This window comes from Epinephelus fuscoguttatus, linkage group LG16, assembly GCF_011397635.1.
Source record: "Epinephelus fuscoguttatus linkage group LG16, E.fuscoguttatus.final_Chr_v1".
Lineage (NCBI taxonomy): Eukaryota > Metazoa > Chordata > Actinopteri > Perciformes > Serranidae > Epinephelus > Epinephelus fuscoguttatus.
The window spans coordinates 29,186,939-29,213,245 of NC_064767.1; the positions used below are offsets into that span (position 1 = coordinate 29,186,939).

At 41.6% G+C, this 26,307-nt stretch overlaps 1 protein-coding gene across 1 annotated transcript in view; it reads right to left on the reverse strand.

Moving 5' to 3' along the window:
• Positions 1-259: 259 nt before the first annotated feature.
• The window catches only part of wdr11 (WD repeat domain 11), a 62,717-nt gene continuing 36,669 nt past the window's right edge, over positions 260-26,307 (reverse strand). Inside the window, exons 13-29 of the mRNA XM_049600115.1 lie at positions 24,464-24,539; positions 21,842-21,950; positions 20,949-21,070; positions 18,354-18,501; positions 15,879-15,985; positions 15,471-15,585; positions 13,990-14,161; positions 13,654-13,762; positions 11,317-11,379; positions 10,924-10,989; positions 9,429-9,618; positions 7,422-7,517; positions 5,946-6,111; positions 5,446-5,543; positions 4,960-5,105; positions 4,055-4,137; positions 260-2,380 (exon numbers count right to left, since the gene is read on the reverse strand). Coding sequence (XP_049456072.1) covers positions 2,181-2,380; positions 4,055-4,137; positions 4,960-5,105; positions 5,446-5,543; positions 5,946-6,111; positions 7,422-7,517; positions 9,429-9,618; positions 10,924-10,989; positions 11,317-11,379; positions 13,654-13,762; positions 13,990-14,161; positions 15,471-15,585; positions 15,879-15,985; positions 18,354-18,501; positions 20,949-21,070; positions 21,842-21,950; positions 24,464-24,539 — 2,066 coding nt within the window. The 3' untranslated portion in view covers positions 260-2,180. The remainder of the gene's footprint in view (positions 2,381-4,054; positions 4,138-4,959; positions 5,106-5,445; positions 5,544-5,945; positions 6,112-7,421; positions 7,518-9,428; positions 9,619-10,923; positions 10,990-11,316; positions 11,380-13,653; positions 13,763-13,989; positions 14,162-15,470; positions 15,586-15,878; positions 15,986-18,353; positions 18,502-20,948; positions 21,071-21,841; positions 21,951-24,463; positions 24,540-26,307) is intronic.

Here is a 26,307-nt window from a genome sequence, read left to right on the forward strand (position 1 = left end):
AATTAATGGCGGAAGCGACTCATGCAGGAACCAATTCACTTTCAAGACAGCTTGATAAATGGACGAACATTCAAATTCAATCTACCTGGGTTGAAATTAAAAGAGGATAATTGCAAAGAGCACTTGCTATAACAGGTCTTTTCTCACAAAGTGGCGGCCATTAAAACATATAAGAGCCACAGCCACTTTGCTGACTATTGAGGTCTGAGAGCGCCCTCTTGTGTCAACATCTTTAGACAGGAAACAACACACTGAGATGTTTTAAAGTTAATAATATTGATTTTATTGCCATCCATATATACATATATCTTTTTTCTCTTTTAATATAGCTTAAAGCATCAGGATCACTGTATAAACAATTAACACAGAACAATGAAAAAAGGCTAAACTTTGTTTAGTTCGAAGTACAAAGGAAAGCAGCGAGTGTTAATCACACTGGTGCCTAAAGATAAAGAGGCAGTACAGTACATGTTGCTTCTACAATACTGCATGACACGATTGGAGGAAGATACACAGCATCAGGTAAACTACAGCTGATTATCTGCTGGGTTGTGTGACTCAGTGCTGACTCTATGAGATCCTACAGTATGTTAGCGGAGCATAGTGAAATGGATCTACAGGAACAACATGTAGCCGCCTAAAATAGGCCTGGGTTGCCATAGTGACACCGCCTAGGGGTTAACTGTAACACAGAAGAGAAACAGCATTGACGTGTTTATGAAACACAATAGCACACTAAAAGGTCCTGTGGATGGAGTTACAGTCTCGTTTCAGGACAACTAAACACGTCACGAGGCAATCAAACACACAATCACGAAAGTCTTTGCATTGTCACACAGATGATTTTGACGATCAGTAGGTATTTACTATGTAAACGTGAGACAGAAGCCGAGCAGAGCGGAGGAGATATGGCAGCAAGTCTAAACTGTTTCCTAAACTGTGTGTCGGGCTTTGTGATTGTGATGAGCAACAGCAGGAGCAGCACAGATTATTGTTTGTGTATAAATGATCCATCAAAAGTCTGATTAAAATGAGTTACGACACGTTTTGACAGCTCTTCCTGTAATACACACACACCAGAGAACACCCTCATTATGCAAACATCAAAGTATACAGGGAGCAGCGTATCCTCTCATCTCCACAAAAGTAGGAAATTAAAAATTCCATTTGGATCAATGGAACGGATTAACAAGCGACCAGCATCTATTTAACTAAACTGAACTTTAAACAAGCTAATTAAATTGTATCACTCAGGTGGCAGCGGCCAGATTCCTCTTCCCTCTGTGTGTGCAGGGAGATAATACACTAATAAGTGTCTAATAAGTGCAGGGCGGCCTGGCTAACTAATTTTTACAGCGATCATCCAACACTTACAGCTGCAGAGGCTGGTGCAGTAGCTTTGGTCAGTTAATCACACAGCACCACCTGCTGTGGATATGACACCCAGTCTGCTATGTGTCTGTCTACAGCAATGTTTTGTCCCTGTTACAAGGAGGGTCAATTATTGTTAAAACAATGTGGTGATTTTTGGTAAAATCAAGAGTGCAAAAATACAATTTTGGAATTTACTCGTGGGATATGAATGGGTCTTTTACAAGGGCAGTGCATTTTCAAAACCAAATAAGGAATGTGTTATTTTTGGGATTAATTAATTCTGTTACATTTAATCTCAGCAGCAAAAAGGCATATTAAACCTGTAGCGCTACAACAGTACTGTGAAGTTATTAATACAGGCACACAAAATAAAGCTTAACAAGAAACCATAAAAAAAATAATAAAAAAAAAAGATCTAATGAGTTAAATTCATCAACCGACAAAAACAATGTATCACTTCACTTGTTGAGGGAGTCGGGACAAAGTGTGTTTCTTCTGGGGCTGTTACATGCATACACATATGCACACAAACACACACTGGTCATACCAAACATTAAGAAATGTTAAACTTGTTACAGTCACAGACACAGGCGGACTCCAGTGACGGACTGACAGCTTCACATGGAGGAAACTCCTCATATCTCCTCTTCTCACGAAGTGGAGATGATGACCATGATTCCCCTGGACGCCGACACAAAGTTAATTCACAATGGTCACTTTATTGAAGTTAGAACGAGTGGCCAACTCCTTGATTTGCACCAAAGAGCATGTCACCTGTTCCCTTCCAAACCTCCCGTCTTCTGAGGTCACTCGGTGCTCTCCTGGCCCAGCTCCACTTCATCCTCGCCAAGAATGGCTTCTGAAGCATTTCCTTCTCCCTGGAACAGCTCCTCCATCAGCTGCTCGCCAGCGCTGCCGGCCCGTGATGCCCACAAAGCAGCGCCTTCCCGCAGGCCCAGTGAGCGCAGCAGCCGTGCATAATCCAGAAATGCAGCCTTGATGAGTTTATGTGCAAACACAGGTCAAGGAGAACTTAAAACAGTTCATGGGACACAAAAAATACAGTGAGTCAATGAAAGCTGTCATCACTCAAAAGTGTCACTCTTCAACTGTCAGTGCAGTGATCTCAAAGTACCGCACACTAGATGATCACATCCTAAAACATTAAAAGGGGCAACACAATCGTTTTTAAAGTGACAGCTAGTGTTAATCCAATCACAACATGATTACCATCACCAGAGCAGGTGACAAATTAAAGGAGACACTTGAATAACTGAGTGAGGAAACATGATGAATGCAGGTGCTTCCATGTAGGATAAAAGGGATCACTGAGTGGTTTGGTGAAAAAGAAAAAAAGTTATATGACGTAAATACAGTGATGTTTGCACTCACCAGATCTGACACTCTGAGCCCTATTTTCCTGCCAGTTCAGTACCAACAGTACCATATAATCAGTTGCAATAAGTTCTGGCAGTGCTTGTGTGGCACTTTCCTGGCTCCAAATAGACCTGCTTGGATTGAGCTGAAAGGGGTGGCTCAATCCTACAAACACTTTGCAGTATAACGCAATACTATTAGATATATTAGAAACTACAGACTCCAAAATGACTTTAACATTGGATCGACACCACTCTAAATCAACTTTGAAACAAACTGGACATCATCACCTTCATCAGGGGAGGATTTATTGCAGGACTGTTGGGTAAATCTTCGCTGGGGCACCTGAGTGTTTTCAGCCTCGTGATCGATGGTCAGCAAAATTGCAGAGATTAGTTGGATAAACACAGGAGCGCTGGAGCCCACAGATTGCACTTGAGTTTGTGTTTGGTCCCTATTTGTGCTGGTTTTGCAATAAATCGGTCACCTGTATTTCTGGAAACATACATGTATGACAAAAAGAAAAAAAACGTGGATATGACGTTATATGCTCACTAAACTGAAAATGAGATATTTTGACTTCTCGAAGGACGGTTCAGCCCCACACAAGTTTAGTCTGCTCCCTCCTGGTCTGGACTACATATATCATAAATCACTAAGTGGCAGCAAGCCAGTTCAAACCAATGAACCAGCCAAAGGGGGATGCCTTCGGTTTGCTGTACTCATAATAATTACAGTCTAGATTAAATATTATTTTATACTGAACATCATTCTTTCTTTTCTTTTTCTCTGTTGACTTTTTCATGTTTATTGCTAAATGAGGGGTTATACAAGATAAAAATGAAGAAACACATTCTCTACAAGTCATGTGCAATAACAATGTGGCTAATGAAAAGGTGACTTGCTGGTAAAAGTAATGTATCTGCTGCCCATAAAGTTAATTCCTTATTCTGTGGAGGAGTCACAAGTTCATCTCAGTTGTGTCACAGTGACAGTGGGACACTATGCCCTGTCCTTTCAGTTACACAGCAAACACACTGACAACTGTGACAAAAAACCCCAAAATGGAGTATTTTTTTCAAAGTCTGGGTCCTAAAAGTTCGTTATGAGTCTGCGGCATCACTAACTCTGTGATCAAAGTGTGATAGGATGTGCTCCGTGGAGCATTTAAATTGTCCTTCATTGTGAAAAAGCTCTCTGCTACCCAGTGCACGTCTGTAGTAGAGATGGACAGGGTTAGCAGGGGGAGCTAACTCTAGTTCTAAATGGCCCCCAGAGTGCAGTAATGGGTTTTCAAAAAGGATATTGGAAGAGTCGTTGGCCTCCATCACCCCATACTTCAGACAGGCTTCGATGAAGAGGGCGGCGCGATCAAAGTGCCTCATACTGCCCAGGAGATAGAGGAGGGAAGAGAAAGACACAGGCAGAAGGAGGTGAGAGCTATTGTCAGAAACCAGCCTCATCCCCGCCTTGATGTCTGTGATCCTAAAGCATACATCAGCCCTGTTGTCCCGATGTCGCTCTAATTCTCTGCAAGAGCTTCTACTGCCAGAGGCATCTCATAACACGAGCTGTCAAAGAAGAGAGCGAGTAGACTAACAGCGAATCAATGATGAGGTAAAAGATATGGGGTCAGACCATTCCATGCAATGTGTCATACACTCAGGTTTTTATAATGGGGAATGAAAGGGCAAGGGGGGAGGATCGTGCAGAAAAAAGTCACAAGGGTAATACATTTTATAAAGAGTTAAAGTTAAAATGAGAATCTTCAGTTTGGGAGGGTTTTTTTTTACCGTTTTTTACCGTGAGCTAAATTATCAGCAGAGGTCTCCTCCACTCCAAAACAAATGGACCTGGTGATTTAACCCTGTAAAAACACTGAGTAAATCAATATTTTTCTGAAGCTACTCATTACGGATGGCCTTCCAACTACGTCGGCTACGGTATGAATGGCCTGATCTGGAGCCAGTTTTTGGTCTGCTTGTTCTGGACTACTGTAGAAACATGCCAGTGCGACACGGCGATCTCCATAAATTCAGACCCGATGCCTATGTAGATAGAAATGGCTCATTTTAAAGTAACAAAAACACTAAGATTCTTATTTTCAGGTGATTACATACGCAAAAACATACTAATTATACTATATTCCATTTCCACCAACATATACTCCTAAATCCTCATAACATCAGCATCAATCCTGGCTCTTACTTGTGAAGCATCTCTCCCACTTTGTAAAAGCAGCCCAGGGAAAGCAGCACCAGGATGGCTTTGGACTTCTGGTTGACCTGTGGGGAGCACAGGTGCTCTGCCCAGCGCTTCAGCACATCTGAGCTCTCCGCTGGGTTCAGACGCACCTGGAGACACACACACAGCACACAAGACACTGAAACTCCGACCGCTTCGAAGGGGCTTTCCTTGAAAATCTGAAGTGTAAGAACATAGTGTTGTGTTTCCTAGATAAAAATGTTAGTAACAAATATTCAAAATGATTTTCATTTAAAAAAATTAAGAGAGAGAATAAGTAAAAAGCATAAAAAGTATCATCTACTTACACTTAGCAATAGAAAATATGAAAACTACACATACACACACACAGTCCACACACCCACCCACAAGCCCACACATTCACAAACTATCCAAATATTACATGGAATCTGATGTTTCCCGTTGATGGACGCCGTCATGCTGAGTTACCTTAGCCAGCCAGGCAGCCCGGTTCCACTCCCCGTAGGTCTGCAAGTATCGGCAAGCATCCGCCGCCTTGTCAATCAAACACAGCAGCTGTACTCCCTCTGACAGACAGCAAAAGGAGAGAAATTGTACATGGAGAAATGATAGCCTATCGCTAGCAAACTCTGCCCAGGCACCAGTGTGATGATTTCTTTACACACTGGGAATCCGCGGGCAGAAACCCCACTCATTATGGAATGTGTGGTTCGAGTCCACTTCTGAATTTTAATCTTTAAAGACTCTACAGCTAAGAAGTTTCAACCTTTGCAAAACCTTTATAAAACATCATATTTAAAGGTATCTAGTTCAGGGAAAGGCCTTCAGAACAGATGAATTATTTAAAGATATATTAAGACCCTTTCAAGGCTGCAGACACCCACACTCAACGAATGCTGCTCATACTTATTAAAACAAGACTGGAGATGATTGCTAACTGCTATCCGACGGACACACAGCAACAATACCTGCTAGCTTGCCGTTGGCGATCATGTTGGTGGCCACTAGTTTGATGGTGGACTGTGAGGGGCCTGAGGAGGTGATGGTGGTCACTAGGCAGGCCTTGAGCGAATCGCAGTAGTAGCTGCTGTTGTCTGCGCTCGTCTCCAACAGTAACTGCACCGCTCGGTCCGTCTGAGAACGACAACAGAGAGATGAGAATGTAATGACTCAAGTAGAGGAGAGAAACAAGGCATCGGCAGCTCAGTTGAGTAACCACCGTGCGAGCTGGACAAGACAGAGTAACAAGGGGAAATTATGTTTATTATCTGGCTTTTCATCTGGTGTAGATGAAGGCTCAAGCTCACGCTGGGGTCGGCCCAAGCTGGCCTCTGCCTGTCTGCCTATTGGCGGATTGCACCTCCAACACAGCCTGCTGATTGCAGCCTGTGATTAGAGGGAGAGTGGTGACATTGAGAGGGGAGAGAGGTGACTTCAGTCCCCACAGGCTGAGACGCCAGGGAAGAGAGAGGCAGCACTTACCGTCCATCTTGCTTCATTAGGCTCCACAGCACCAATATGACCTATTTACCATTATGGCAATATGCACGTATGACCGCTACGGAGTGTGAAGGAGTTAGCGAGCATGTGAGAGAAAAGGGTAGTATATGGTCTAAAAGCTGGAATCAGGCATGTAAAGTTAATGCTTTTTATGACCTTTTGAAGATATTTAAGACTGATTTTTGGACAAATTCTATTTTTCTTATTCAAGGATTGCAGCTAAGTATAAAGATTAGTATATATGTGGTCTTATGTAGGATCATGGTTATTAGACTTAGGTTAATCTAAATTTTGCCAACAGGTAAGTACAAGTATAAAGTAGGAAGACAGCATTGTGTTCAGTGGTTGGTTAAAAGATTTGAAACATCAGAAACGCAGAGGAGCTTGACTCATTCTGACAAAAACAAATTAAAAGATAGATGAATGGAATTAGATGTTTAAAGCAAATAAGACCTATTATCAAAATCCCAATATGGCCAAGTGCGATATCTAAATCGCAGGAGCTGCAGTTTTTGTGATAAAGGTAAAATGTGTCACAACAAAACATTATAAATGAAGCACTGTGGTTCGACGGAGATGCCTTGGCCTACAAATCAGATTCCAGACTTAAGGGAACATAGTTGTTTGGTACAAACTCAACAAAAATTATATCATTATTATTTCCATTATTTTTTTTTTTAAGTGAAAATTGCAAAAATGACCATTCCTATTAAAACCGCAACTCATATCGAAAATATGACTGCAATATGATTTTTTTTGTTTGTTTTGCCTATCATGCAGCTGTAGAGTTTGTGTCACATTTATTTTTTGAACTTCCTAGGTCATTCTGTATCTCTAAATACATATACATCGGAGGAGGAACTCTTATCTTTATGTTCTTGAATGCAACGTGTCTGCAGCCTATTTACAGACAGTGTCAGCAGTACGAGTAGTGTAATACCTACCTGACCCAGCAGAAGGAGCTGGTCAGCACATTTCTTGGTGTGTTCATAACTGGAGCGCTTCAACTCCTGCAGGTGAACCCGATCCAACTGGAACTTCTGTTGCGCAGTAAAGGTAAAGCCACATGTTAGCTTATTTCTAATTTATTTCTTTTTATATACTGCTTCCACAGATTCATGTTCAAACCGTGTGCATGTGTCTGGGAGAGAGACAACGATGGATAGATTATTGAACATGATTAACGATGAGCAAAAACTATATGGAGGACAATTATAGAAATGCAGAGTGTAGAGATGGAGAGCGTAATTATAAAGTCCTTAAAATATTCAGGAGTTTTCACAGTGTTTCTGGTGCCACAGCCTCACATACTTATTATTGGTGCCTTTTCCCTCATTATTTCATTGCATGTTCCCTGATGGGAGATCCGATCTTTTTTTTTCCACAGTGAGCAAATGATAGGCATGAATCATGAAACCCGCAACTGATATTTCAAAGTATGAGGGCTCATCAGTTTTATATGAGGTCTACAGGGGGAGAACGACACAGTGAGGGGGAGATAACAGCATAGTAGAAAATTAGTTACATGGGCTGTATGTGTGTCTGTGTGTGTCTATGTCTAACTCTTTTTTCATGCACTTTCTTATGATGAATTCTTCCATGTGAGTCACAGCCGTGGGCTTAAATCCTCACAGAGATAGCAAATGAGTTTAGTAACTGTATGCTCTGTATTGGAGCCCTGGATATTAGTAATTACAGTCAGGCTGCTACCACTGAAGCTGTTTTATGACAACAGGATCCAAATGTATCCGCAGACCGTCTGGGCAGCACTTTGGAAGTCTTAACTTTGTGATCACTGTGTGGCCCCTCATTAACAGGGAGGAGAACTTTCACAAAAACAGAATAGTGCATAATGCATTAAAAAAAAAAGAAAAAAATTACAGGCTTATTTGAGACTTTTCATTGGGACATGTACCGACTGAAATTAAACAGTCCATTTACATTCTGCTACTTCAAGCCTTAATGCTAGCTAAAAGCTACTTGACATTTTTCTAATCATCTTTCATCAGAGAAGGTACTCATTCTCTCCTCTCCTCTGCCTCCCTGGTTATATTGATGTAGCCTCGTAGGGGAAGAAGACCAGACCCACGAAAGAATCTCTGTCTTCACTTGCACAGTGTGCCAACTTTTTAATTACTTTACTTTTTCAAACTTCTCCTAAAGTCCACAAAAGTATTTTTTGCAGCCTGGACACAAAAACAATGTGTGGGTGCATCACGACTGCAAAACAAAGAAATAAACCTTGAACGAAACACCTTCACATTTGCTGTGGCAACATAAAGGTGGATGTCTTTTTTTTTTTTTTTTTAAATGGGCTGCGTGGCTGCCATGCTGACCAACAGAGTGATGCGAGTAGACACAGCAGAGGAGGACCAATCAATGGGTAGCTTCAGAAAAAACTTTTCTAACACTCTTCAGAGCAAACTGGGTTGATAATTAAAGTTGGAGATTCAAGGTATTGTTTATAAGAGCCATCAGCAAGACGCATTGATCCGAGCAATGACACAGTGCAAACAAGAGGGTTTTTTTATTTATTTTTATTTTTTTTTAATTGAGCGTGTCCTAGTGTGGGCTAGAATCATTGGAGGAAATGTTGGGGGAATTAAATGCAGTGAAGGCGAAGTGAAAGATAGGTTTAACCTCAAAGGCTTTAAAGTGTGAGTTGCTTCCCTTTAAGACTGCAGCTTAGTGAGACAACAGATAGGATACACAATGTCATTGATAATGGAATGTACTGTGTGACCGGGTGATGTTGTTGACACTGTAGATGACAAGGAGCAGTCTGGCAGGAGTTTGTTTGTGCGTGGCCTGTTAGTAAATGTCTCTGGATGACTCCTAAGGGAGTTTTGAAATGCTGACTGCTGGGATCATGTATTTGTCTCTGTTGTCTCTTTTCACCAAAGACAGAAAAAGCAACAAAAACAGGCAAACACTCCTGTTGTTTCACTGACCTGGAAGTAAGAGCTCTCACACAGGACGTCATGGCAGATGTCCAGGTGGTTCTGAGGTGACTGCTGGGTTCCTTCACTTTGGGCCTGACCCTCTGTAGTGGACACACTCAGCTGACGAGCCTGGGCAAACGACTGGAGGTAGTGGGACGCCACTGTCCAGAAGTGAAGATCTGACTCATCCCCGAACAGCCTGCGGTTTACCACAACACATCAGCTGGGCCCAGAGTGGATAATGTTTTGTCTGGAGATTAGTCAGGTTCTGCAGTCTGAACCAACACGCTGAGTGGTTCTTCTAGTAGTTTGCTCACTAATGACCATAGTTCCTGTATCTTCCAGCCCACGCCTCGCTCTCCCAGCTCCCCTCCACCCCCTCTCCACATCCTTCTGCCTTTTCTTCCACCGTTTACTTCCCTCAGCCTCCTTTAAACATATCTGCACAGGCACACAGCTGTTGCTAGGTTACCTTGCCACATTAACAATGGCATGGAAACTTGGCCGGCCCGGATGTGGAGACATAATGCGAGCTCTCAGTGTGAGCACAGTCATAGTACTCATGGTAAATAAAGGGTCTTGGGGACTTTCCAGGTAAATCACCGTTTTAATAACAGGATGCAAACTGTGGGATGATATTGCATTTCCACTCAGACTGGCTGCTCTAGATTTGTCAGATGCTCGAGGGAAATGAGAACTGGAGCAGAGATGCGATCAGAGTTGCTGACACCAGCTCTCATGTCATGCTTTAATCGTGGATAAATCACAGCTGTACAGTTACAGCAAAAACACATCCTGATATTTACGCAGATAATTTGTTATAAAAACAAAATGATTTCACTTGTCTCATAATATTACATCATCTTGTTCATCTTTTCCAAGTACATTATTTTTTTGTGAATTCAGCAAAATGTAAAAAATAAATAATTAAGTAATATTCCACACATAACGACTGTGAAAATGTAGCCAGTCTAACACTGAGCACAGACTTGTGTAGAGAAATCACTCCTGATCCATCTAATTACGTCTTGCTCAGTTTAATTACATTGGGATCAATCAGTGAACAACAACGAGACTAACAAGTAGCTTGATTGCAAACTCAGTTTGGCTTCAGATCACTGGAACAAATAGACCCACTCTAACCCCTAAACTTAACGTTCATACAAACAGACTGGAAAACATTAGCAGAAAGAAACACTTATTGACTCAACGTTTAACATGTGCTCTGTGTTTACAGTTTCAGTATTCTCTTATGATGATAGAGGGAAAGAGTGTCATCTCACTTCCAGAATTGTTTGTTTGCTATTTACTATTTTACTGCTAACAGAAACTAGACTTCTGTTAGAGCTCCATCACTTAGAATTCCATGTGTTCATGTTCAGTCTTTGACATAGGTACACAGTCTGAATGTTAAAATAATCACGTTACTGGTACACCATAACGGACACAGTACAATATGTGCAGACAACAAACAGTGGTAACTCCATGCTGAGTTTTGACTCACCGTGACACCAGGAGGCAGCGCTGCAGCAGGCTGAGCTCCGGGTCCTGTAGCACACTCTTCATATCGCTGGGGAGCCAATCAGAGACAGACAATCAGAACACAGCGTGTGCCAATTACACTTCTCAAACACAGCAGGCCCAGTGTGGCAGCTATGGGAGATTCCTCTTATCTGTCAACCCACAGACTACATGCTCTTTGGGCCTGCTGTCTAAACACAAAGATCCTGGGACTCTGACTGCAGGGCAAAACAGCGTAAACAAAAACTGACACTTGGCGCATACACGTACATTCACATGCATCTGATTGTTGCCGTTTGCATCATGACATAAATATAATTATTCTATTTTGAGCTAAAGTGTGTAAACATTATCATTAGGCAGTGTAATAACTCACTTAGACAGGGAGTTGAGCTGCTCCTGGATCAGGCCTTTTATCTCGTCTTTCTCATTGTAGTCTCTGAAAGAGAGGGATCAAACTCAGTCAAACAGCTCCCTGAAATAAAACCTGTCCTGATATTAAAATGGGAAGGTGAGATCCTGCTTGGTAAGAGCAGTCGATCTTTGGTGTCAGGCAATAACAGATAACTCTATTCGAACATTTATGCTGAGGTCAGGTAGCACACTGCGAGCGCTGCTAATATATCTGCCTGACTTATGATAAGGCAGCTGTGTGTGTTTAATGGAAAAAAGCAGTGTCACACTGAGGTTCTCAGTTAAACGGGGCATAATTACATCAGGCGATAGCTGAACACAGATGTAGCTCTTTGAAAAAACACAAGTAATACTCCTCTCTAAGGGAGGCCTCCACTGGCTCCCATGTTGACTTGTTTACAAAGAAAAGTTGCTTACACTGGCAAATTGGCTGTGTTTTTTTATGAAGGTAATAAAGTGAACGCTTGGGTGGTTGGAGGATGACATGGTGGTAAAGAAAAATGCATCAAGGCAAGTCTTACTGTTTTATTGATCCTGACTTAAGAACAACTCAATCTTTCAAATCTCATTACTTACAAATAACTTTCTATTTCATATACTGATAAACACAAACAGCTTTAGACCATTCCTGCTCACAACTAAATCTAGTTTGTAACTTTAAATTTAACTAAAATCAGCCTCAAATTCAAATAGAACTATATTCAAGGGAGATGGCACTATCGAGTTTTGATCAAGACTTATGTTTCTGATGAAACAAATCTTGAAAATAGGTTCACATTAGATTTGTGGGGTGGCACGGTGGTGTGGTAGTAAACATTGTTGCCTCACAGCAACAGGGTTCCTGGTTCGAACCCAGGGTGGGGGACCCCTACTGAGTTTACATGTTCTCGCTGTGGCAGTGTGAGTTTTCTCCAGGTACTCCGGCTTCCTCCCACAGTCCAAAGACATTCAGGTTAAATGGTGACTCTAAATTGTCCGCAGGTGTGAATGGTTGTCTGTTCATGTGCCAGCCCAGTGATAGTCTGGTGACCTGTCCAGGGTGTACCCTGCCTCTCACCCAATGTCAGCTGAGATAGGCTACAGCCCCCACCGCCACCCATAACAGGATAGGCGACTACAGAAAATGTTTCTCTGTCTTCCTTAAAAGAAAACCTTGTAAAAAGTACATAACAACAAAATCAAACAAAAAGAACATTAGTGTCAATTAAAACCAATAGAGCAAAACATATATAGATAAAGATATATTGGCAGCTTTATTGAGATTTGATGACATACTGTATGTAGTGAGAGGAGGTCAGTCTGTAACTGTTGTTGTAAGTATGTTTAACAATTGATTCACAGCCAGTCTTCATCCCCATGTTTAACAAAGCATAGCACGCAAGTTCAAATGCAGTTAAACCTAAAGCAGCTCTGCTCAATCATTGATGCAGGCTGTGTGGATATCAATAAGTGAAATTACTGGCCCCTTTCAATGTGCTGCTCTGCATACTTGGTTGCAACAGCTTGCTTTAGGGATACACACACTCTGTGTGCCAGTATTTGTTTTGTGTTTGTTTTTATAGCTGGTGTACCGAACTACAATTTGCTACAATAAACTGAGGATTGGAATTGGATATGACTTTATGAGGCTGTTACAAATAATTTTAAAAAACGCATTGGTCAGCCCTGACGCTGATTTTGAAGACCTGCTCAGGGGCATCTCGAGCAGTAAAAAAGTTTGGTGATGCAGTGATTTTTATAATCATTTTATAAACACCTTAACAAGATCATGATTCAGATTTTTGACTTTGGTCCTTGAGTGTGGTATTGCATTTTCTCTGGGTATTCAGTTTTCATGTGAGTTTTTGACTGGTAGTTCTATGCAGGTCAGGTGAAGCTGAAAATCTGAAATTGACCTTAGCAGAAATGGGCATTTCAAGCAAAAATACTATTCAGTATTAGCAGGGAAATATTTGATGATTCCCCCCAGCCCCCGCACGCACACAAAGACCCTAAATGACTCTGATTCAAACTTCAACAAATAAACTGTGGGGTTGCATTTGACTGGTTTCTTATTTCCGTCAAAGCACAACCGCACTGCACCTCAATTCTTTTTTTGGGAAGTTCCATGCAAAACTTTTTGACTGCAGTAGTCGCGTTTGCATGTTCCTCCCGTTTGTACAGTAGCATCTAGCCCATCTCATAGCAAATGCTGTACTGCCAGGTGCAGAGTAGTGACGCTTCACTACCATGCACCAACAACAGGGGATTATTTTAGAGCGGACACATTAACATCAGCTTAACCAGAGTTGAGACTTACACTTGAGTGATGTCCATGGTGAAGGTTCCTGACCAGGGCTGCAGCAGAAGGAAAGCCTTGAGAGTGAGCGCAGCTCGGGGAACCAGCAGGTAGGGACACCATACTGGATCTGAATATATTCCCCACACATCAGACACAACACAATATTAGGCCATGGCTGTTAATGCCACTGTGAGTAGTATCACATTACATGTCATTGTGTCCATTGTTGTGTTACTGGACAGATTTTTAAAGTGCATATAACTTCTTAAGCATAAAGCCTTTATCAAATCCATTTCTCTTCTACAACATCCTAAAATATGCAAGCTGCCCTTCACTCTTCGTTCCCTGGCTCACCAGTCAGGTCTTGCTCATCCATGCGGTAGCTGGCAGATTTCATGGCCATCTCCAGCACTCGGATACAGCCGTCGTCAGAGGCCAACACAACCTTGTCTGATGTGCACCAGTCAATGTCTAGAATGCGGTAGTTCACATTGCGGCCAATCCGCATACTGCTCACCATTTGGACCTGCAAGAGAGGAGGACAGTTCATCTATAACTGTCACCTAAATACTTCTTTTAAAGCATCTGCAAATACTCAAAGGAGACGATGGGAAAACAACTTCTCTGCAAAAGTCAAAGGGACAAAGTCACAAGACGGGATGAACTTTGGATTCAATAAAAAGCCTGTTGGCTCGGAAACAGGAGGATGGGTGCTACTGTAAACTAATTTATGTTGAGTACAGCAGGATACAGAATGGAAGACTCAGTGGAAAAGCAGCCTTTTCAGAAGGTGTTCTACAAAAACCTTTTCTCTCTGGCTTTTTATGGGGCTGTATGGGAGTCCGTGCAACCCAGCTGTCAGCAGAGCGCTGAAGCATTTCGGAGATCTCTCCTGCTCTTCCTTCCCTCCCTCATTCTCTCCTGCTCCTCCCTCCCTCTCTCTCGCTCCTTCTCTTTTCAGCCCCATAGCCGTTGCTTGCCTCCCTCAGCAGCTTAATCCATCTGTTGTCTGGCTTTTACGATTGGGGACTGAAAACTGTGTCTTATCTCAGCTCCCCTCAAGAAAACACCTTTCTCTACCCAGACAATAGTGCTCCATTGGGACCCTCTCCCTTTGCCCCACGCTGCGTAATACACCACAGCATCTATCGGTGTCCAAATCCATCTACTTTTCAATTTTTAACACACTGCTGCTGGGTAAGCTAACAAACATTATGGTGTGGATACAGATAAACAAAAAAAGTCCAGTCTATGACATTAGATCAAATGATGAATTGGAGCGCAAACTAGCCTGAAGGATTCTTAGATGAGGTGAAATGAAGACAGCGCAGAGAGAGGACCTTCTGGATGATGACGATGACTTCAGTAAACAAAGTTAAAGAGGAAGCAAGGATGCATGTCGCTTACAGGAATGAGGATCATCCATCCTGCTATGGTTGTGCTTATGTATGCCAGTGGAAAGCTTTTAGGGCTTCTGTATGTGTACACTGCACTGTAATGATTCTTTAATATAACAGGACAATTACAGCGGATATGCTATTACCGCAGCGTTAGTTTGAGAGAGGACATTAGTTAAATATACCCCGCCACAATATTGTAGTGCTTCAGTGATTACAGTGCTGTGGAGACACATTAATTCTGCCACAGTAAATCTGTTTAAATGTAAACCACTGCTACGAACTTGCAGACCGTTGCAGATTCTTTACTTTTACATGACTTACGCAGCCCAGTCAGGTGGTGCGTGCTGGAGTTTATAATGTGTTAAAACAAACTAATCAAGTTTGCCACATGTATAATATCAACGGTGACTGCCAAGGGCTGGTGTGGAGCCTCACCTCTTTGGTGTCCCAGACTTCTGCTCCATCTGTGTACATGACCAGCAGCTTTTGGTTGCCCTTCCCCGGAGCAAAGCGGATCTTCTTCACCCAGCCTCGATGTGTCGGTATTCCCCTGAAAGCATCAACAGCATTAGCCATTGATTTTTTCTTTGCTACCCCACAGTCATTTCTTTACCGTTGGTTTTAACAAATGAGAAACACCAGCAGAGACAATCAATCCATGACCATTCTGGGCAGGGTTTCTTTTGGTCTCATAAAAAATGTATTCAAAATAAGAATCAATATGGAACGAATATGTAAAAACCTAAAAGGAGCACAAAGAAATGCTTTGGAGAACTGAAGGTAGTGATGTAGTATACTGTAGGTACAGTGTAGTAAGTGGCCTAAAACTTGTGTATTTTTTACCTGGACAAACGAGCTTTGAGGTCCCAGAAGTTGAGATTGCCGTCAACGTCTCCAAGCACCAGGGTGTCACCTTTCCAGGCGATGCAGGCAATACTACCCATACTGCCCTGCAACACAGGACGAATGCACATATTCAGTGAGAGGAGCGAAACGAAAAATATGGAGAGAGAGCTGCGTATTTGTCCAAATTAAGAATTCCGAATTAAGTCATGTATATGAAAACTGTTACTTAAGTTAACCTAAACATGTAACTAACAGTTTAGGCTGCATGGCTTGATTTTTTTTTTACTTTTTTTGACTTTGTGGATTATTTTCCAATATTTAAAAACACAAAATTTTAGAATTTCATTACTATTACCAGCGTCACCTATGAGCATCGTTGCACTCTTCAAGTACCTAATTAAAAATCATCACAAGTCCATGATCACTCTCCACATAATTAGAGGATAGACATAAAATAAATGATGTTGTGAATGATGGTAACAAGGCTCCTCTTTAATACAGCGTTCCAATGTGTAGTTAAAAATTGTAATCTCAACAACATAAAAATGCCTTTCCCTCAACTATAAAACATCATATTATCTGGCCAAGTGGTAAACAAGCACATCAGCTGAGTTAAAGTAAGGCTGCGCCACAAGACAGAGTGCTGCTGGGAAGACATTTACTGTCGGTTCACCTTCAGTGTGCATGCAGTGGGGATGATAGGACAAAACTTTATTTAGGAGAGTTTCTGTCAGTTTCCTGACAGAGATTTGAAGATCTTCTATCATCCTGAAAGGACTGTAAAACCTTTGGGGTATGCAAATCTTCGAGCAATGAATCTGTAGCCGTCACGAAGATAAGGCTTTAAAATCCCCAGGTAAACCTCCAGTTTCTGTCTGCGTGTTGTGAATAGATCCAAGGAGTGAGCGGGCAAAACACAGGCTGTCTAACAATCCAATCTACTACTCAGGAATGGACTTTAGAATCTGATATACTATGGGGGCTTTCCTTTAGAAATGCTGTATGGAGCAAGATGAATTTTGCCATCTCAAATGACGAGAAAGTGTTAGTGATAATGAGTGAAATCGCTTTGTGTTTACTGACAGAAGATGTGGGCAATCAAAGACAAACAACAGAAGGTGCTATCTACTCTATAGCTTGACTTAGCTCAACAAAATTAGGAGTCACAACTAGAATATGAGTCCAAGAAAGTTCCTGAAGAGAAAGTCTTCCAGAAAACTTCTCAAACAATAGCTTCAATTTCATGTTACTATGGGGAAAACAGATGCTCGGGCAACTAAACACCTTTCTTAAATCAACTATCAAACGGTTCTTTGTTGGTGGTGACATGTTGACTCATGAAGTAACCAAAACATCCTGCTGCTATTTTATCACCACATCCTGCAGTCATCCAGCGGAAAAGAAATCCTATCTAAAGTAATGGCTTGTTTCTGTGTATCATGTTGCTGTCACAGTGAATTAATAGCTGGGTTAATGTCAAATGGTTTACAGGTTTATACAGTAACTGTTCTCCTGAGCCTGAGTCACACTCTGAACCAGTGAAGAGAACACGTGCAATACACTATCTGGGACAAACTGATGACACACTGATGACACACTCAAAATCACACACATTCACTTTGCTGTTGTTCTCTAGCAAAAAAATGGGTTTAATCTGGCAACAAAAACATAAAGCTTTAAAAGCCGTAGCACATTAGGTTGAACACAAGTCTTGTTGTGGAGCCAGCATGTATATCATCTGGCACACAAGCTTCACGAAAAAAAACCCCTGAAGGACGTAAGACATAGAAGGGGAGTAATAGCTTTTACTAAACAAAAGAGGATGTTGTGCAGACACTGGCTAACCACCATGTTTCTTTTGAGCTCCAAAACGAGGTAAAATGTTGACACAATGCAGATGTTTGATCACAAAAACAGGGAAGTAATTGATGTGAAGCACTTTGCTCTCATCTTTTCATTCTCTTTGACATTGAGAAAGAATAGCACAGGTTGCACAGAAAGATTTAACCTTTCAACATAAGAGAGATGAAGCCAGAGCAACAACAAAAGAACCGACAGACCGAAAAAGAAAGCTTATCAGTTTTCTATCTAAAAAAAAAAAAAAAAAAAAAAGTGACTGCACAATCATGGATGTGATGAATAAAAGTGAAATCCAGTGTAAGGGACAGTGTAGGTTCCAATACTGAGAGAAAGTATTGATTAATAGATTTGACAGATAACTAAATTTGCAGAGAGAGGAAAGGAGAAAGTCAGAGGTAGAGGTAGCGATAGGAGGCACACTGATGTGCACAGAAAGTAAACAGGGCAATGAAAAGACAGATTTAGATCTTTGTATACCGGAAGGTTTAACAAAACATGAACCTGAATGGAGAGTAAAATATATGAAATGAGTGGGAATAACTCTGTGCAAGGATCAGTGAGGATGACCTTGATGTAGTGAAGACATAAAAAAGACACAGTCTCTGGACTCACATCAGGGGGAATTCGTGCACCATCTTTGACTGTGTTGCCCTCTACGGTGATGTGGTAGACCTGCCCGTCTGTGTCAGTGAATACAAAATGCTCCCTGGCTGAGATGGCCTGGCTGGTCTCTGACTTGCTCTCTGCATCCTGGAGGAGACTGCAGTAGAGAAATATGTCATGTTTGCACTCTTTCCAATGTGACATTTTTTAGCTGGACTAGGATATCTTGGTATTCTGCAACTCTTCCAAGCCAGTTATTCCCAAATTGGAGTACTTATACCTTAGGGGGGAATTGCAAAGAAGTTTGAGTAATTTAAAAACCAAAACCAAACAAAAAAACAAAAACAAAAAAACAAAACAAAACAGAAATTATCATTTCATTTAAAAAATACAACCATATTAAGTCAGCTTTACTTTACTTTAAAGAGTAACTAAAGCCTAAAACCATTTTTTTCAGCCGATAATCATTGTTTCTGGTTATATAGTAGTGTTACTGACTAACCTGCTCAAAATCTTGACAGTTTAGTGCAAACTGTACATTTTATTTTATTTTAAAAATGTGGTACGGAGTGCCCTCTACAGCTTGAAACCTGGTTACTGCATTTGAATTTACATTACATTACATTGGAGGCGAATGATTCTTTTTCAAGGCAAATGACGTCACTAACCGTCCACGCTAAAGCCTGCCCTCCTCCCTTTACTCCTCCTCCCCTTACTATAAAACCATTCTGTCCGCAGCGCAGTTATCAAACTGATAGCGAGTAGGTTGGATCAGAGCAGAGAGAGTAGTAGAGCAGAGAGAATAGCTAGTAATTTGTTGAACTGTATTGTTAGCATAGTGTATTTTAGTGTAGGTTTACAGTTAGTAGTGTGTTTATAGTATTTAGGTTAGTTGGTCAAGGAGAGGCGCCGAGGCTCGGGAGTATATGTGCGGGGCGGCGAGGGAGGGAAGTCGAGGGTCGCTGCGCGGTGAGAGAGAGCAGAGCCTCGGGGGTATATGTGCGGGGCGGCGAGGGAGGGATGTGGAGGGCTGCTGTGCGGTGAGAGAAAGCCGAGCCTCGGGAGTATATATGCGGGGCGGCGAGGGAGGGATGTGGAGGGGCGCTGCGCGGTGAGAGAGAGTCGAGCCTTGGGGGTATATGTGCGGGGCCGCGAGGGAGGGAGGGGTGGATGGATGGATGGATGAGGTGGGCTGCTGCGCGGTGAGGGAGAGCCCAGGCTCCCAGAGAGGGAGAAATAGAACCAAGTAGGATAAAATAAGTCAAAGTGTAGAGTAGGGGACTGGCCGAGCTCCGGCCGCCTTCCCTTCTGCTCGTGTGACACAGTTAGGGGCGGTTTTCCAAGCCACCATCGGCACAATGAAAATAAGTCTAAGTGTGGAGGAGAGGGACCGAGGCCTGACCTCTGGGGAAGCCCTCTCCTCTCTCCCTGCAGTGAGGGACCGCTCTCCAAGGTACCAGTGCTGGGCTGGGTGAAAATAAGCCAAAGTGTGGAGGAGAGGGACTGGGTAAAGAGGCCTGGCCTCCGGGGAAGCACTCTCTCCTCTCCCCGCAGCGAGGGACAATGTTCACTCCACCCCCTTCCTCAGCCACTCGCCTGCCCCCCCACCCCTTCCTCCCTCCCTCAGCTCCGCCTATCTTTTCTGAATTTTTTTAAAACAAGCTGTGGGCAGAGTAATGCCCAGAGAGGGGGGTTTAGTTCCCCTTTAAAGCTTTACTTTTTTTCATTTGTGTTGCAATTGAATGTGTTAGAACAAGTTAGCAAGTGACAAGAGAGGTCTTCACATTAAGCTCAAAGAATGGATAAATGGCTAAAATAGCTAGCTTGAAACAATGGCCAAAAGGTTGAAATAGCTATCTTAAATTAATGGCCAAAAGGTTGAAATAGTTGGCTTAAAGTAATGGACAAAAGGTTGGAATAGTTAGCTTAAAGTAATGGACAAAAGGTTGGAATAGTTAGCTTAAAGTAATGGCCAAAAGGTTGAAATAGTTAGCTTAAAGTAATGGACAAAAGGTTGGAATAGTTAGCTTAAAGTAATGGACAAAATGTTGAAATAGTTAGATTAAAGTAATGGACAAAAGGTTGGAATAGTTAGCTTAAAGTAATGGACAAAATGTTGAAATAGTTAGCTTAAAGTAATGGCCAAAAGGTTGGAATAGTTAGCTTAAAGTAATGGACAAAAGGTTGAACAAGCTAGCTTAAAGTAATGGACAAAATGTTGAAATAGTTAGATTAAAGTAATGGACAAAAGGTTATGTTAGATGGCTTCCTAGGGTTACTTGAGTTTATCTGACAGGAGTGTGGAGGTATGTCAGTCGAGGCGCGCTGATCTAGGTTTTTCTGTGGCTGAAAATTAATACTGGACTGTTAACTTATGCAATCAGATAATCAATTAAACATGATAAGGGACAGAGAAATAGTTTTGTATTTGGAATGATTAACTGTTAAATTAAAAACATTCGAATTACAGTGTCATAATTGCGGTCTCCCACAGTGACTTTTTTTTATCTGATTTCAGTTCCTCTCATAAGAGCTCTGCCTCAGGGCTTTCTATCCTGGTAAACATATTCCAGGAACAAAATTCTGAAGTTTTATAACGCTGACCTGATGACAGAAGATTCAACACTACTCTGTTCGGCATCTGACACTGTTTGGCGAGCTATGGCCTCCCTCGCTGCCATCTGCTTCTTCTTCAGACTCTTCAAGTTGTGGGACGGGGACCACTCCTGTATACACACACAAACACACAGAGTTTCAGCTACAGCAGCAGCCCTAGGCTAAGACCCAGATATAAACACATTTGCCCGCATAACAGCAAAAAGCAGAAAGACAGGAGAAAAGGGAAGAGACACTTTGCACATACAGTAGATGCTCACATAAATGAAACTAAGGCACGCAGGAGAGCTGTTTTCCCCCCAGCCTCCCTATCTAACTGCTGGAGCGCTGTGGCTGCAGTCTGGTTGACTCAAGGTTGTAATCAATATGGAAATGAGACAGCAATATGGGGCTGGGGGAGGCCAGCATGTATTATTAAGGATACTGGCGTTTTTTATTTGCGCTGTGGAGGATTTTACAGCCCCACTGTAAAGTTTGTCCAGCATAACTCTTCTTTTATGAGCATTGCACTGGCCTAATGAAGCCACTGTTCTTTGCTGAGCTTGGGGAAAAATTTCAGACTAATCTTTCAAATGGCCCACACAAACACAAGAAGGGAAAGGGGTCAAAAAGTAGAGACTATTAACGCAGAGAAGAGTCAACAATTGGTGCTACTACAGCACTGACAGTGTTTTGTTAAAGTAAATACTTAAACTGGAGATGTTTAGATATACAGCTGTGAATTAACATGAACATACCTTAACAGCTTTTGGGGAACACATGTCATTTCTGTTACATTTCCACATTATTTGTTGTATCTTTTTCCTCGTGTTTCACTAGTACTTTAGAATTAATGATCAGTAAAGATGTGTTTTTTATTAGTATGTAGTTTTTTTCAGTACCAATGCAGTCACAGTGGGAAAGTTCTTAGCCATCTCCCTGAGAAGCGTCCCTGTCCTGATGTCCCACAGCTCCAGGGGTTTGTCTCTGAACACCACCACCAGGTACTGTCTGAGGATGGACACCAAACACACACACATACACATTACATCTCATAACATACACTGCCCAAAACCCCACTGTAAGGTGTGTTGTTGTTGTTGTTGTTGTTATGTCTTAAACCTTACTGTGGTGTATCTTTGGCACACAACTGTTTACAGCGAGATATAAATAACAAATACAGTCAGTACAGTTGTCTCTCTTTTCGGCTTTAAGCTAGACTAGTTAGAAAGGTACAGATCTGCTCAAAGACTGAGGGGTTAAATGTTTGAGACAGGGTTTCAAACTGAATATACTAAAAGAAAGTATTCTCACACGTTGTCACGTTTTATTTGAGGAACATCAGTGCCACCACACAGACTATTTAGAGTCCCACAGGCTCGATTGAACAGGTTGAGGAAGAGGCATAGATTTCAGGAGGGACACAAGAGACACATTCACCACAATATTTACAGCATTGTGCATTTGTACCGCTCAATAAAAACATGAAAGTAGCAGGGAACATTTATTTTGACAAAATAAAAGAAATTTCCCTCTGAAAATGATGCAGAAAAGGCACAAATTGGTGCATTTACATAAACCAGAACGCAGTAAATTGAGTGTTTGGCATTCAAAATTTGCTGAAATTAAACCTATCAAACTATTTGGGATGCCTGGGTCAAACACAGAATAGGTAATGATTCAACAGTTTGTGCTGCATCCACTCTTCGTAATGTCTGATGTGATGCGTAGTGTCTGTAATTTGGTTTTGTTGTTTCGTATTTTTCTATTTGTGTATTTCAGTGAAACTGTACGTCCTGGAAATAGAAAACATTCTGATAAAGTGAAATTATATCAAATCAAATCAAAATTAGCAGTGTTTACATGCATTTTCTTGCACGTATGAACTAAATATTTAGTTAGGCAGTATGAATCTCCAAACACCTGGGAAAAAGATCTGGCCAAGTGAGAAGCTTCCCTTCTTAAAAAGCTACCATGTGATTGCTCAATAACAAATATCTTAACCTTCAGCTGCTGTAGAGGAGAAACAGAATTCAACAGAGCAAACAAAAACACTGCAGCACTGGGCAGCTTCTCAGTGTATGTGTGTGAAAGCATGTTACCCTCTCTCTCCCTGATCCTACAACCTCCCCAGGCCTATGCTATCATGAGATTATGATCTGTGGCAGCCTGGTTGAAATAAATAAGATGATATAGATTTTTAAAAAAAAAAAAAAAAAAGACAGAAATGATGCACTGTCCAGTACCTCCTTATTTTTTCACCTCCTTTTACCCCATGATGTGGTGTGTGTGGAGTGTAGCACATAATATATTTTACTGCTCATCTTACAACACTAAAGCAATACTATGCAACTTTCACTGCAGCCACAGTTTCTAGAATAATACTAAAAGCTAAAATACTAAACCTACTGTTGAGCATTTCACTAAAATGCTCAGATAGCTCAAGTGGAGAAGAGTCAGCAAACTGACACACGAATGTCTTATACACAGCAATATTTACCTCAGGTTTGCAAACATTAGCTCACACTGTACAAGACCAAGCAAGGCTGTAGCAGCAAGACCCCTGAGTGCAATGAATTTGCTAACAGTGCCATTTATCACTGATGAATTCTACGTTTCATTTGTGAGGGTAGTTAATTATCTGCACTTAAGCAGCTTGTATGCGATATCATACATTATATTTTCATGGCCATGGCTCCTGTACTGACCCTTGTACTTATTGCCTCCAGAGCAGCCCACGCTTTTCACTCTGGAGGGAACACTTGTTGCTATCAGCAAAAGAACAAAAATGCAGGACTACCCAACATAGGCAGAATAATCAAAGGTGTCCCTTTCCAGTATAATACATCTTTAAATTAATAATATAATCATAATGTATACACAAGGCTAGGACTCTGCAAGGTAGCTTGGCATTGTCAAAGTACGGTGCCCTTGAAATGAAAGCAGAATTTCCCGTCACGTCAAGCGGAGCGGGGTGTGCAGACGACAGCTGCTGTCTGATAACCTTATGCATAGTTTCATTGCTCAAAAAAAAAAAAAAAAAAAAAGTGTGATGACTATAAATGCATGCTCTTTTATATTTCTGAATATCACAATCCTGTTACCAGATGCAGCAATGATAAATCATGGATAATCCAAAACACTGCACAACATGACTTTGTAACGGTTTTAGGGGACAATAATATTGAAAAAATGACACAACTGATGGTAAATCTGTGCTTTTCAGGTCTTACTGAAGATGTGCTTTGGGATTCAGGTCTGGTTATTACAACACCTTAGAAAAAGGAAGCAAAAGACACCCACCTTTTCAGTAAATATGGAATTATATGTTCACTGACAGAAGGAGAAAGAGAAAGGTGAGATTGCTCCAGGCAGGTAAGGTGAAGGCATGTGCGCTGGTGTAAATTGTTTCTATGTAAATGTGCAGCTCATGTTTAAGTGTGTGTGTCTCAGGTAAAAGCATGAGAGACTATGGTGATGTTGGTATTTGGTTTTGTTGGTGGTGGGGAGAGCTGGCTACTCACTTGAGATGAGACACTTTAATCATCTCAATGGGAGGCTCATCGTTTCCTCGCTCGCCTCTGAATGCAAAGCATCTGCCTGGAAAACACAACAGACACAGAGAGAGAAAAGTGAGTTTGTGAGGGAGACGAGGTGATGATGGAAAGCAGAAGACGCTATCTTTCCTTACACCTGTGTCGAGACTGATTGATCTCATTTCACTTTACAGATGGGGTGTCCTGGTTTCATCTCTTTCGCCGGAGCAGGGAGAGCAAACTGCCGACAACTTACTCTTACCACCTGCTCTAATCTCTGCCTTTCATTCGAAAACTTTCCACCCACCGTAGGCGACATTATGCAGAGCATCAAGGTGCCCCTTTAAACAAAACAAGAATACCCTTCAGGTGTATCCTATCATATTTGCCTGAGGAAGTGCTGATCTGATTTTTGCTGAGGACACTTCAGACGGTGGCCTGCTTAAAATGTACAAGTGACAGAGCTGCCTGTAGTGGTTTGGGGTGAAGGGGGGTGACCTCCAATAGTTTTGTTGAGATGACAGTTGGTGTGTACCAGAGGGAATAAAATAGCTATGCATATGGTGTAGAGAAAACTCGGGTGACCTGTGGTGCACTAGAGGCTAATTGTGCCCCCTTCATCATTTCCTCTTTTGTTTCCAGAGTGTCAATTATCCCCCTCTTCAGATCATCAGCCTACAGGCTCTAATCATATGTGTCATCACACACACACGTCTCAACGTCCCGAATACAGCAATAAAGACACAAATGGGGTCACGTTTTCTTCAACTGCTGTATTCAAAGTGGTGTGCTTCCTCATGGCAATGTCAGAATCTCATGATCTGGAAAGATACCTCAAAGTGCAATACTAATAACACCTACCGGGATCATGCATGTATAAATAGAAATGTAATTATCATCTGTACATCATCTGCATGTGAGGCAATGCAAACTGGGTTGACCACTTCTCAACACCAAATTCCCCCAGTTATTGCAGCACACAAAAAGTCATCTCATAAATAAAGAATATGTCCATTCAGAGCAGCTGCTATCATTTCTGCAGAGACTAGGTATCACCACAATTGAGAAAGATGAGCGAGAAAGATGATTTTTCATTCTAGAGTCTCAAATCTTACCAGAAAATGCTCCAGATGTAAAGGGCAGAAGATGTCTGCCTTGGTGGATTAGCCTGTCACTTGAAGTACAGAATATTTAAGTACAAAACTTACTTTGGTGCTGTTCTATTTAAGGACTTGTTTATGCAAAAATAGGCTCGCTTACTCTGAATAAGTGAGATAAATGAGACTAAGCTCAAGTAACAGGCACAAAATTATGCAAATCTGCCTGCAGACTTACTGAATCTGGTCCAGGACGTCCAGGTGTAGCAGCACTTAAAATGCTGGATGGTAGAATTGTCATTTTAATATCTAACATTAAAACAATACATGAAATACACTGTAAGATCAAACCTGCAGCTGAAGTAAGCAGGCTGAAAATCTACACCTCCTCTGTAAAGCATTATATGATATTAAATGACAAAAAAAAATTCTTTTTATGTCTAAATGTAGCACAAGTTGCAAACTATAAATAAGACATCTTGAGAGTTCCTGAAAGGCATATTTTTTTTGATGGTGCTTAGCAAGCTGTTTCCCCTAACTTCTCTTTTCATCTCGGTGATATGCTAGGCTAAACATGTCCCAGACCTATTGTATCTCTGTGCTGAACACACACAGATTAAATTGATATTGATCTTTTTCATCTAAGTCCTTGTAGGGACGGCTAAAGAAAGCGTATTTTGGAAAATGCTGTGATGAAGCAAACACACACACAGAAACGTGGGTGGATCATTGTTG